The sequence below is a fragment of the Nanorana parkeri genome, unplaced genomic scaffold, assembly GCF_000935625.1.
Source record: "Nanorana parkeri isolate BGI_ZX_2015 unplaced genomic scaffold, ASM93562v1 scaffold1460, whole genome shotgun sequence".
In the NCBI taxonomy this organism is placed as follows: domain Eukaryota; kingdom Metazoa; phylum Chordata; class Amphibia; order Anura; family Dicroglossidae; genus Nanorana; species Nanorana parkeri.
In genome coordinates, this window is record NW_017307728.1 from 273,155 (window position 1) to 287,240 (window position 14,086).

Below are 14,086 nucleotides of genomic sequence, written 5' to 3' on the forward strand. Positions count from 1 at the left end.
CTTGGAACAGTTGGGGCCGTGAAATGGGCTTGCTAATGGACATATTGACCAATTTTGGGTTCTATTTGACATTGACCTTGGCTAGCAGACTCTTGTTACCATAGATCTGAATTGGTGAGCTGGGAACAGTGAATTGGGCTTGCTGATGGACAAGTTGACCCCAAGGGTGACCTCAGTGACGGCAAGTTCAACACACATTACGGCGTGGAATAGGCACCAAAATATTTCCTCTTAATTTGCTGTACCACAAGTTAAACCCTGTAGTGTGTATTGGATCTGCAGTGTCATGGAGGTCATCCCTATGCTGAACGAGTCTCATCTGTGGCCCTTTGAGGAATGCATCCTGACCGTCATAATATGAAGGCATCTTTAGCTCTTCATCTCACAAAGCTAGGCCTGGCTACAGCTAAATCGGGGCTGGTGAAGCTTCTATGGGATATGAATTTAGCAGCAACTTTTTATAAAAACCAAAAGGAAATGGCAAATCTTCATGTGGCCGGGTCTCTAACCCGCCGGAACGTAATGCAAAGTAGACCAGTATATACATCACCAGATATATATACACCGACGTACACCTGACACTTCAATAGCTTTACTACTTCTATGAAAGCACACAAGCCCGTTCTGTTGGTTTCTTAAACTGTACAGTCCAAAAGAAAAAAGGAAAAAGAATCAATGCATCATATACAAATTACTCCTCGTCAATCTCGGCTACAAACTGTGAGTGATGTTCCGGGGACTTGCTGTGTGTTTTGCTTAAGTGCAGCTTGACTGCGTGTTTGCTGGCAAATGTCCGACAACACAATTTACATTTAAACTTGGAGTCCGTGTCCTCTTCTCCAGCTACAGGTTGCGGGGACTGCCGAACAGATACTCGGGAGATTTCCTTTTTGACCTTGGTCTGCTGTTCAACAGTCAGTCTGTTCATGTCTTTCATCTGGAATCCAAGATGGGTCTCTAAGTGGCCTATGTAGCTGGAGGGCGTTCTAAACTGAGATGCGCAGTCACTGCAGTAAAACACGGGGTGTCCCTTATCCATGTTTTTCAAAAATTTTGTCCCGCCAGTCTTCCGGAGCTGATACTTGACATTGGCCAGCCAGTGGCTGATCGTAGTCATGGACAGTCCAGTAAACTTTGAGATCTGCATGCGTTCTTGAGGCCCGAGGTCCGATAACAAGTATTTTCCCTCTGAAGTCAGGAAGAGACTGGAGGCAAACTGGGCTTGTAAAATGAGGAGATGCTGAGGATTCCAGTTCGATTGTCTTCCCTTTCTTTTATGCAGTGATGAGACCTCCGTGGAGACTACCTCAATGTGCCTGGAGTCCATGTCTAGTTTCATGGGGCCCATTCTTCCAGAAGATACATGCTTTGGGGTTGTAGCTTTTGGAAGAATTTTAACCATATCAGCTATGTCTGACAGAGCGTGCTTCTGAGGGGGAGACGTGCAGGACTGGGCTTTGGCCGACTCAACCTTTTTATTCTTAGATTTGGTGAGGTCAATGGGCTGGTCACTTCCTTCAAATAAAAACTGTGTGGCAGGCCGTGGCGGAGTAAGACATACAGGTGGCTTTTCCACTCTGTTCGCAGGAGGCTTCTGAAACACGGCGGCCAGGCTTGTGCAATTAGAACTTCCTGGAGACCTCAGCGATTCAGAGGCTTTTCCTAGGTGATTGTTTAGGACAGACTGCAAAGCACTGAGGGGGTTCACGCATGGGATGTCGGGGGAACAATTTGCAGAGCTCCTCAGTGCTGAACAGTCTTCACTTCTTGGTGAACATTCCATGGGCTCCAGGAACCTTGCCTTCTCCTTTTCACCATTCTGCCTAATATGTTCCTCTGGTTTTGGTGAGCTGTTGGATTCTTTTCGCGTCTCAAGCAAGTCTTCCGTTTCGGGTGACTCTTCTTTTTTGTCTGTTGGCATCACCTCCATCTTTATTTCTTTTGTTGGTTCTATTTCTATCTCTGCATCCTCAGATTCCTCTTTAACTTGTGTAGATTGGGACTCAGGAGGGGTATTGGAGGGAAGAGGCACAGATTTGCATTTAGGAGCAATAGGCCTAAACTTATTAGAGAAGGAAGGCCTCATCTGCATTACTTGAGAATTGAGGGACATGGAAGGTTTCATGACATCTGAGATTTGGTATGCGGCGTGAATGCTGGGATACGCGCTCCAGCTGGGAGTTCCGTTTTGGGCCTTGTTAATCGCTGAGGTTACTGTGTTTTCTAAAGATTTCAGGATGTCACCTCCTTCCTTCGAAGCGTCTTCCAAATCCTCTTCTCTTAAGTACTGGTATTTCAGTGTTGGATCCAAAGGCTTTTCCATGGCGTCCCTATGCTCCTCGCTCGTGTCTACTTTTTCGTCTTTGCTCCCCTCTTCTGAAATGTCCGTTTTACATTCTTTGCTGGTCGTCATCATTTCAGACGTGGATCCTCCAGAAGGGGAGCTTGCCGATGGCTTTGACTGACCGTCACTGGACGGGGAATCCGAGAGGGACTGCATCTTTTCTACGGCTAGTGGGTCCAAGACCAGCTGCTTGCCCTTTTTTGAGGCTGAATTAGTAACTTTCAAAAAATGTCCGGTGACCATCATGTGTGTGGTGAGCTGCTGCAAAGTGTCGTGAGAACTTCCACATTCCATGCACTTTAGAATTTGGGACTTGCAGGCTTCAAACTGCCAAGTGTAGCTGGCACCATTTTGATACCCATAGCGGTTGTTAGAGGATAGCTGGGGGTTTGAGTTTTTCTGCGTGCTACAGTGTTCCACAAAGGAGCCCGTGGTGGAGTCCGGCGAGCACGGCCGGTTCACCTCGAACATGCGTTTTTTTGTAGAGACCATCTTAGATGAGATGCTTGGAATGGGTTCCTTCAAAGGCACTTTTTGGTAATGTTTCGTTTTTATCATGTGGACGCTTAGATCTTGGAGCGAGTCAAACGAGTCACCGCAAAACATGCATTTTAAAACTTTCTGTGCGTCCTCCTTGTCCATGTCGTGAAACGCCCTTTTTCTAGTCTTTGAATAAGTGGCTGGTCTGTGCTTGTCTTTCTTGTGGTTGTTGTCTTGATAATGGCCCGTTTCGTTCATGTGCACGGTTAGCTCCACCAGGGTATCGTAAGCAGCGCTGCACTGTCTACAGCGAAACCTGCTGGCGCCTGTGAAAACGGTGTTGTACATTTTGGAGTTTTGCCGGTACAGCTGCACAGAGCTGAACAGGTTCGGCTTCGAGATGGATTTCGCAGGTAGGTTTTGCTGTAAACTTTTGGAAAGGGCATCCTGATGCCAGTCGAAATCTCCTTTGTTGGTTCCGTTGCGGTTGTCGCACGCTTTTCTGTCAGCGCGAGGCACCTTGAGACTCAGTCCTAGGTTCGTCCAGTAGGAGTCGGACAATATGTTGGCATAGGACATCTTCATCTTATTAATGCAGTCCTGCGCCTCTGCTTGCAGCCTGGGTTGTTGGTTTGTTTTTTGGTCCTGAGCATCTTTCGGAGAGGATAAGCTTTTCATGTCCGCCATCTGGTCGCTGACATCACTTAGCAAGGATTCGCTCTCCCCATCTTGGTTGCACGTGTGGCTTGCCGGGGAGTCGTGGAAGCTGATGCTTCTCTTCGAGTCCCCAGCTACCTCTTGTTCCTCATCGGTAGGAGAGTAGGTGCTGTCCTGGAGGTGGGCAGTAGAGGTGCTGTCATCGTCTTCCTCCTCTTCATCCTTGATGCTGTCACCTTTCAGCTCCTCTTCTTCTTGGAAGTAACCTGCAGATGGAACAACATGCAAAGTGAATATTCTCATACTGACAGAACATTAAAGAAAAACATTTAAAGTAAATGAAAACCCGTATTTGCTCCCTTTTGGACCATTTAACACACAATTCAATGTTTTGTTATATCTGTTCTATACGTGCAAAAAAAAAACCTGTTGATCCTGCCAGAAATCCAGTGTTCCTCTGCTCTCTACGTCTACTGACTGTTATCAGTTAGCAGTGTTCCCAGTTCTCTCTGTGAACTACAAAACTCCCTTGTTATGCAGAGGAGGAGGTGTTGCGTACCTGGTCCAAGTGTGACAACGCTGCTTCTCTACAGATACAGTGACAGTGAGTGAGTGTTATCACATAGGACAGGAAGTGTTACTGGCGGGATCAACAGGTCAAAAAAAAAGATAGAATAAAGAAAACTAATGCAGCCACATCTACGGAATGCTGCTGAAATATAGGACATTTCTCTTCTTGGGTTTGGATACATTCTAAGTAACAGGAAGAAGATTTGTCTTACTTGTAGCAAAGTAATAAATGTATCTACATCATCACCCGGAAACATTCCCCAGAAACTCAAATATTTAGGAGACGTCCTCCGCTTATTTACATACAAGCATTGTCAGAATATTTCCGGGTAGGACGGGAAGAGACCTCCATCTTCAGGAATTCAGAATTAACAGTGGACAGTGAAAATGAAGTATTTACATGCTGGTTGTTAGAAGTGATAGAGCACAGTCATAATCAGAGGACAATGCGGTAAAATGGAGGACGGCCATGGAACCGGGAGCGTGGACGGCCATGAAACCGGGAGCGTGGACGGCCATGGAACCGGGAGCGTGGACGGCCATGGAACCGGGAGCGTGTACGGCCATGGAACCGGGAGCGTGGATGGCCATGGAACCGGGAGCGTGGATGGCCATGGAACCGGGAGCGTGGATGGCCATGGAACTGGGAGCGTGGATGGCCATGGAACTGGGAGCGTGGATGGCCATGGAACTGGGAGTGTAGTGTGGATGGCCATGCAACCGGGAGCGTGGATGGCCATGGAACCAGGAGCGTGGATGGCCATTGAACTGGGAGTGTGGATGGCCATGGAACCGGGAGTGTGGACGGCCATGGAATCGGGGGTGTGGACGGCCATGAAATCGGGGGTGTGGATGGCCATGGAACCGGGGGTGTGGCAGGGGAATTATAACAGCCATTGTTTGGTAGAGAAGAGTCGGACACGCATGCGCAATCTGATCATCTCAAGATATCCCCTAAAAATAAGCCTTGTAGTCATATGAGCATTACTGGTTGGGACAATGGAGGAGGGAACTGTGTGCGGACAATCTTACACTGGGGAAAATAATTGCCCCCCCGAAGTCAGCTGGGAAACTGACACTTCCAGCAACGTTGATCTCCTGGGTCCCCCACAGCGATCAGATGCTCCTCCCTCTGACCTCCATGACTCTTTGGGGCAAGATGGAGGAACTGGTGAGCGCTCCCTATTACAGTGACTATTTCTGAAGTGATTTCTGCTTTGGGCTGGCTTCACATCTCACCTATGCATTGCAAGGTTGTCATTCATTTAGAGTTCCTTCAAAATGGCGCCCCAGTGCACAAGTATCAGAGGCAGCAGAGCAACACGACGCAGGTGGCTGACCTGCAGACATTTGAATCGTACTTGTTTCATCTATTGGATCTAGCTCCCACCAATCATGTTTCTCATGCAGGTCACATAAAGAAAAAACAACTTGTGGTCAATCATCAACTTTGTTACAACGAAGCTAAACAGCATTCGTCTGAAAGATCCAGCGGAGGTCGGCTCACATCAGACAAATGTTTAGTGTTATCACAGAAAGCCACAAAAGCTGGAAATTCATCAATATTTCACAACAGCCTTGGGGAGATTGTAGATTGCACCGCTGCAGGGCAGCTAATGGAATCGCACACAAGGGTTTTGTACATTTTAAAATCAGCAGCCAGAGAAAGAAAAAAATACCTTGCAATTTGTAACAGCAAACAAAAGTCAAAATCGGTGCGGGGGAGGGGCTGCAACGCTTAAATGCCGCTAACGCTTTTTGTGTGTCGCTGCGAGAGGTTCAGCGACGGCGCGGTTTGTACGTCGGAAACCGTAATAAAGACTAACGTTGGTTTTTGGAACCTGCAATCCGGGATTGGGACAGATGGCACCCGAAATTCCACCTGCTACAGGTCAGACGCACAAGTGAGCAGGTCGGCGTATCGGCGACCTTTGGCTCTGTAGTCTTAGGAGGTCACTGGCCCAGAAATGGTGGCACGGCGATGCTGGGGGGTACCGCGGTTTGGTCAGTAGGTGGGACGTTATGTATCACTTTGATTCGGCTCTTTCTCACATTATACGGCTCCTGGGACCCGGCGATACGCCATCAGTAAGAATGGATACACTTCTGATGACTGCGAGGTGTCAGAAGAGCTGACAAGTTTATGTAATTTAATGACAGATCCATCAAAGTGCAGATGAACGTATGGCAGGGCAGAGCCGGCTCACAATTTTATTAGCTCTAAATCCCGGCCATGAAAGGTAATATGTTTTAATTGACCTATAAAAAAGCTCCGATTCAGCGGCTGTCCTCCAGGAAGACTGATGTGATTAATGCGCCGTCAGGAGAGAGTGATGGCCGGCTCGGGACGCTGACGTTCGCTGTCAGGAACAGGAGAAAGCCGGGACGTACGGCCAGCCATGTTTCCCTGTCCAGTGTGGCCCCTTCCAGGGTCAATAACATCATATGAGCCCTCTTATGTACTGCTCAGGGGGACCGCACCTACCCTGCGGGTTGTCGGCTGCTTACACTGCATAGTGGCGTATTACCACGATGGCGTTATGTTCACTGGTATCTGTGCACATGGCCAACACATGCTCAGGTCCTTCTCGCAAGGTCACGCCCAGCTGCTAAAGTCACACCCAGCTTTCAAGGTCATGCCCGGCCCATAACATAACACCCAATCCCTGAAATCACACCCAGCTTTCGAGGACATGCCCAATCCTGAAATAACACCCACAAACTGAAGTCACACCCAGCTTTTAAGGTCTGTCTGCCCCCCCCCCCCCCCAGGGTCTACCCCAGCCACTGATGTCACACCCAGCTTTTAAGGTCTGTCTGCCCCCCCCAGGGTCTACCCCAGCCACTGATGTCACACCCAGCTTTTAAGGTCTGTCTGCCCCCCCCAGGGTCTACCCCAGCCACTGATGTCACACCCAGCTTTTGAGGTCCTGCCCGGAACCCAAGCTTATACTCAGCTACTGACATTACACCCAGCTTTTGAGGTCATGCCCGGCCCCCAAGGTCTCACCCAGGCCCTTAAATCACACTTCGCTTTCAAGGTCAAGGCCACCACCCAAGATTACACCCAGGCACTGAAGTCACACTGAGCCCCCAAGGTCTCACCCAACCCCACACCCTGCTTTCGAGGGCATGCCAAGCCCCCAAGGTTATGCCCGGCCCTCGAAGTTACACCTAGCTTTCGATGTCTCGCCTGGAACCCAAGATTACGTCCACACACTAAAGTCACACACAGCTTTCAAGGTCACACCCAACTCCTGGAATCACACCCAGCTTTTGAGGGCATGCCCAGCCCCCAAGGTTATGTCCAGCCACTGAAGTCACATCTAGTTTTTGAGGTTTGCCTCACCCTAAGGTCTCACCCAACCCCTGAAGTCAACACCCAGTTTTTGAGGTCTCTCTGGCCCCCATGACCCAGCCACTGAAGTCACACCCAACGTTTAAGGTAATAACATCCCCAAGGTCCCATCCAGCACCTGGTGGCTTGCACAATGAACAGAAGGTTTTGGTGAGAGATTTGTGTACACATTGTAATCATATTTAGCAATCTTATTGTGTCCATTGTTTTCACTCTCTAACGCTCCCTTTCCTCTTCCCCCAGGTGCCTGCACCCTTACCTCTAATGCTGCCCAAGTCTGGAGGATCGGAAACAGCGTCCCTCATCACAACCAATGAGTCCCTGACATTCATTGACCAGTAGAATAATGACAGATGGAGCCTCATTAGCAGCTTACCCATCCATTCCCCCTAAAGGGAGAAACAACAATTCTGTATATGTAATGCAATAAGGGAAACAGGCACTGGTGTAAAGTTTTGAAGGCCCAAGAACAAACTTTGGATGAGGTCCCCCTGCCCAGGAGTAAAGCTTACATGTATGCAATGACGCAGGATCGATGGGGGACATGTAATCTGATGAACATCCCAAAAAAATGTTAAGGAGCCAGCTCAGTCCGCCTCTCTTGATCATGTGACATCACAGATCACATGACAGGGATCCCAACATGAAAGAATCAATTTCAGGGAGGTGTCCCTCTCATTTCAGGGAGGTGCCCTCCCCCCATCCGCGGAGGGGGGGTTAGGGGGGGCTGGGAGAGAGCACCCCAGTGAAATGATGGCAGATAGCACAGTAAGCAATAGCTACTTTGCTATCTGCAGGTTTTTTTTCTGATTTTTTTTTAGTATTCTGACAGTTGCAGTCGTCAGAAAAATAAAAAAAAAGGCATACGATTGCATAGCTAGATTCCTATTGGCTATTGCACTTTGCAATAGCCAATAGCAAACTAGCTAATGCACCCGCCCTCTACTGCTTTCAATCCCCAGAAGAGGACCTGATAGAAAAATTCAGGTCCCCCTCTGCTGATTGACAGCAGCAGTGGGCGGGTGCATTAGCTAGTTTGCTATTGGCTATTGCAAAGTGCAATAGCCAATAGGAATCCAGCTACTGTATGCATTCGTATGCCTTTTTTTTTTCTTTTCTGACTGACGGTCGGGCCGCGGCTCCCGATGTCAGAAAAGAAAAAAAAAACGATCGCAGGGAAAGGTTTAATCTGCTTGATAGAGCAGATTAAACCTTTCCGGGAGAAAATGTTTCTCTCCCGGGCGGCCGGGAGCCGCTATCCAATAGCGGGAGACTCCCGGAGCGTCCGGGAGAGATGGGATGTCTGACATGACAGCCCAAGGAACATGTGGGAAGTTGTCTCTGTATTGGGGGATCACCGTCAGACAGCCTCACTGTGGGGAAATATCAAGCCCAGGCTCCCCCGTCCCATAGATGCAACTGTTCCTGCAGCCCTGCAAATAAGGTACAAGAAAATCTATGCAGAACTGTAAACGTCACACCTACAATCATACATCCTGCACCGCATTGTGCATCATAGAGACCACAGAGGCAGCTGTGAGCATTCATGGACACCTGAGGAGGAGGAGCATGGCGTCCAACCAAATGACCATCGGGACTCATATCATAGGTACTCATCCACATAGAGACAAATCATCTGCGAAGAGTCGCATGAGAAGCTGAGAATCAGAACCCCCCCCACTCTGGCTATTGCATCAGTGATGTCACCGGACAACATGGCTGCCCCGCAGCCTCCTCCGTCAGGGTGGTCGCGTGGCTCTATAGCGCTGTCGCTCTGTTAGATTGATGGCGCGGCTGAGACCGGCTTCCTGTCCTTGTCTATGATCATTGCAAACAATATTGTATCAGCAGTGAAGCTGCTGGAGGGGAAGCAGAGATTAATTTAGTTTATGTGTTATGGGAGTGCTGCTTCTCAGTCCCACGCAGGTACAGTGTGCGCTGCCATCGCTGGAACTCCTGACAAATGACGCGGGTGATTAATGAGCGCGCCGCGCTCATCACTCTTTTGTTCTGCGATCATGTAGGAAAAGTCTCTCTTCCTCCCAGCAATGAATTGTTAGTTTCTGGCACCAGGTAAAAAATGGCACTTGTGTGTTTGCCGCCATTGTGCGTCTACGGCTGAATTACAGACTGTCAGAGGACTATTACACCGCGCGTGTGGTCGCGTCTCCCGAGGAGCAGGAGAGCCGACCTCTCCCATTCACAATGAATGCAGGGGGGAGGGGTGTCGTAGAACGCAGATGTAGTGGCGGAGGGTTAAAGACAGAGAACACTGAGGCGTGACAATCATTGCCGAAAACACTGCAGCCATTGATATTTTCTTATTACTAAAGTGGAACTCCAGACACCTGTGTGAGAAGACTCTGATGAAAGCAGCCCTTCCCAAAGCGCAGACTGCGTGCTCGTTCTAAAACGGGGGCTCATTGGGTAGTTTCAGCTCCAGGGCCGAGAATTACAGGAATACAGGAAGTCGGCTGTGATGGACTCTGATATGATGCAGATTGCGTGCTGGAAGGAGGATGGCAATATGGATCATTGGGAGGCTACCGGTGGGTATGGGGTTGCTCCCAGATAAGACGCTGGGGTATCGGCAGTACACAGAGACAACCCTGCAGCATGATAGATTCCAAGTGTCCTGTGTGTGCAATTCTTGGATCATCACCACCTAAAGCCTGGCCGGCTTAAAGGAACTCTCCATTCAAAACTGGAAATCGAGCACTATGATGACGAATTCAGTTTTATGCAAATAGCACAGGCTCAACCTAATGCCAACATCTCCTTACTGCTGCCAAACTCTACTCAGCCTTGTAAATATGCAGGCCAGGTGTTCCCAACCCCGCCCCTTTAAAGAGACAAAGACCGAAAATATAAAAAGTTTTAAAAAATGCAGCTTTAGAAAATGTAAAATACTTCACATTATCGCCTCCACTGACTCCAGTCTTTGCTCTCTTGCAGAGGTAGAGGCACCACTAGAGTCTAAAGCAGGGGTCTCAAACCTCCGGCCCTCCAGCTGTGGTGGAACTACAAATACCATGAGGCATTGCAGGATTCTCACAGCCACAGACATGACTCCCGGGGAGAGATGCATCATGGGATTCACCACAGCTGGAGGGCCAGAGGTTTGAGACCCCTGGTCTAAAGCTAGCCAACACTTTTTGGTGTGTCTGGTACCTGTGTCTCCCTGCTGTGGCTCCTTCACTCCCAACCGATAAGTTACTTGTTTACTCCGGCAGGGAGGACCGCACAGGTCATGTACCAGCCGGGAGGGGAGGCATGGCAAACTATATTGCCATCGCACACCATACTGGAATTCTCCCGGTACAAGTGCCGCAAAGACCGACCTCTGGTGTTCTCACAAATATCACAAATATGTTTCCATCGCACCAATAAATAATCCTAAAAATTAGGCAATGGAAACACCCAGAAGTGTTAGATGCTGAAGATTCTATTGGCAGCTTAAAGGAGAAGTATGGGGTTAAGGCTTTTCCCCATAGTTCTCCTCAGGGTAACGGGAGGACACAAACTAGCGTCCTCCCGTCACCCTAGGCTCAGTATACCGCGAGCTGTAGCTGCTGCTCGCGGTATACTGAGACGCCGCAGCTGAAGCGGATCCCGACATTTCTGTCTGGATCCACCCAGCTGCGTGAGTGACAGCTGGCTCTGCCTATCTAGAGCTGTACCCCCCCCTCCCCCGTCCGTTCCGCCAGTCAGCGCTGGAGGATCGGAGCGGGGAATCCAGTCACGACTCTCTGCCGTGACAGGTTTGAGAAGTGAGCGAGCGCCGGTATGTGTTCGCTCACTTCCCGATCTACTGAGCCCACCTGTGACAGTTTCATTGTCACAGGTCGGCTAGAACTATGAGGTCAGTGAAAAGCCCCCCCCTCATAGTTCTCCTTTAAGCCCAGCAAGAGAGTGAAGATTGGCGTCAGCCGAGTGATCAGTTGTGTGTCGTCCCTTCGACTATGATGGAGAGTGACTCAAAGGTTGGACAGTGCTGAGGACTAATAAACATACAAGCACCTTCCCTGACACCGCTGAGAGCTAATGGCTGGCTCAGCAGGGACGGAGATGACCCAACAGTTGTCTACATTGTGGTACTTTTCTCTGTGGCTGCCATGTTGGGGACGTATGGGGTGCAGATATCCAGTTGTATTGGCTCTTCTCTTCATCCCGGCCTCTGTAAAGTTGTGTTGCCATATACATCAAAATAAACTCTGCAATCACAATGCGTGCGATACGAACAGCATTCAGCACTTTCGAGATGAAATACCGCCGGCTTGTAAACGAGGAGCGACATTGAGGTCAGCACATCAGGTCGCCTGTGATATGAGGGATATAATTTCTTAAAAAAACCAATCCGACCTCATTTACAGAGCCGTGTACGAGGGAGGCCGGTCAGCTGTTAAACACGTCTCTGCAGACTGCGGCATGACGAGGCCAAAGTGGAATTTCAATGATTATCCTTCACATTTAAAATTCTAATATTTGCCCCGTTAGTACTGCAGTTCATCCGCGGGACTCGCAAAGTATCATCGCAATCTCATTAAAGTGTGCACCTCGTAGACCGGAGGAAGGTGGATGAGAGGGCAGAGGGGCCACAGCGGTGGGAGCTTCACTACAACGTACCGTGCACGCCTTCCATAGCTGCACCGCAAGAGACTACTGGCCTTATAGAACCTGTTTTTTTTTTGTTTTTTTTTAAGGTCAGTGATGCGTGCATCGAAGAGAAACTTCCCTCTGTCAACAAAAAAAGTGAATAGTGAAATCACCACACACTAAAATAAAGTGCGGGAGGGTGCTATGGTCCTCCTCTGATGAGGAAGGGCCTCAAATTCCTGACCCCACCAGGGCGCAAGGCAAGGGCAAGAACAACTTAGGTCCACCTACCCGAAGGCCGGCGGACTCCTCTCCTCCGGGACCTGCCCTAGAGGCGTAGTGCAGTAAAAGCTAGAGTGCCGTGTCCTAGTGTCAGTGAATCACTGTGGGGTTCCACACCCAAGTGATTTTCTGGCACACCCTGGAACACAACCCCCGGGGGCACAGCACCACGAGCCTCCTGTACCCTCCGGTCAGAACAGAGGTGCAGCACCCGTCCCCATCAGGAGCTATTGGTGCCGAGGAAGCTCCCCCCTCTCCAAAAGGTGCTGCCTCAACATCCACCTTCACTTCAAAAGAGTACTAAGCTAAAGCTACCCTCCTCCCCAGGGACGGTCCATGCTGTCCCCCTCTGAAAACTCATAAGAACAGATACTACACTTGATCTTAACCAAAAGGCGATAGCTTCACCAGAGGGACAAATGTCACTACTGACCTTATAGAACTTGAGGCCTCAACCAAACCACATAGTGCTACAAATACCAGAGAAGAAGGAAGACCGGTCGTCTTTATAAACCAAAAAATAAATAAAAATTCATGATACGGAGAGCAAAGCAAGATGGAGACATCCTACCTCCTGCAACTAAAATCAATGCAAGCTAGATGGGACTACAACTGTGCCGGGTCACAATGTTTACTCACTATACCTTTATGGGGAAAACTAGAATGGTTTTTGGTCAATTTGACTTAATGTTTTAGTTTCTACGTTTTAATGTATTCGTTTATTGTATGTAACGTTGGAGACTTTTTTAATTAGTTGATAAGAACTTCATTAGTTGATAAGAACTTCATTAGTTCATTAGAACTTCATTAGTTCATTAGAACTTCATTAGTTCATTAGAACTTCATTAGTTCATTAGAACTGATGAAGTTTCTTGGAGAAAATACCAAACATCTCCAACATTACAGATCTAGCTCAGTAGGACTACTACTACTAGTGATGCTTGCTGGCTCCAAGTATGTCGGTGAAGGTCTTCATGTATCCAGGTCATGATATAGCCAGTAGTAGTTATTCATATTCAACTGGACTTGTTCTTATGTCTTCAACGTTGAAGACGTTTTGTATCTCCCCCAATTCCATTAGAACTGATGAAGCGTCTTGGAGAAGATACGAAACATCTTCAACATTACAGACCAAGTCCAGTTCAATGTGACCAACTACTACTAGCGACGTTTGCGGTCAGTGTGTCGGTGAAAGTCCTCATGTATCCAGGTCGTGGTATAGCTAGTAGTAGTTGGTCGCATTCATCTGGACCTGTCCTGTAATGTTGAAGACGTTCCTTATCTCCTCCAATTCCATTAGAACTGAAGAAGCGTCTTGGATAAGATACAAAACATCTTCAACATTACAGATCTAGTCCAGTTCAATGTGACCAACTACTACTAGCCACACTTGCGGGCTGTTTTTTGGCAGGTTGCAGCCTGTTTGTCCATGCAACCAATCAGATTGCAGTAGATTTAACTTGGCCTTGGCCTGACTCAGTGAATCCTTTGTTGTAGTTGCCCACTGAGCCGCACAGAGGCTGCAATGAAATCTCTCTCAGCCCAACACATTACTGTAAACACAATCCACAAATGTAGTTTTATGTCCCATAACTGCGCCGCTCCTGCCGCCGTTATTAATGTCTGTCAGATCTATTTATCCAGCTAGCGCTGACAGCGCCGGGTCTGCTATCCGAATTTACATCATAAATAAGTCAGGAGTATGCCGGCTTTACTAAACCTTCCAGCAGCCGGGGTAAACACCGTACAGGAGCGCCACTTTGCTGCCAAAAGTCCCCGCGAATGTTTGATAATCGCCG

The 14,086-nt window shown here is 48.6% G+C and overlaps 1 protein-coding gene across 1 annotated transcript in view; it reads right to left on the minus strand.

Moving 5' to 3' along the window:
* Positions 1–356: 356 nt before the first annotated feature.
* The window catches only part of TSHZ2 (teashirt zinc finger homeobox 2), a 131,809-nt gene continuing 118,079 nt past the window's right edge, over positions 357–14,086 (minus strand). Inside the window, exon 2 of the mRNA XM_018570120.1 lies at positions 357–3,747. Within this exon, the coding sequence (XP_018425622.1) occupies positions 692–3,747 (3,056 nt within the window). The 3' untranslated portion in view covers positions 357–691. The remainder of the gene's footprint in view (positions 3,748–14,086) is intronic.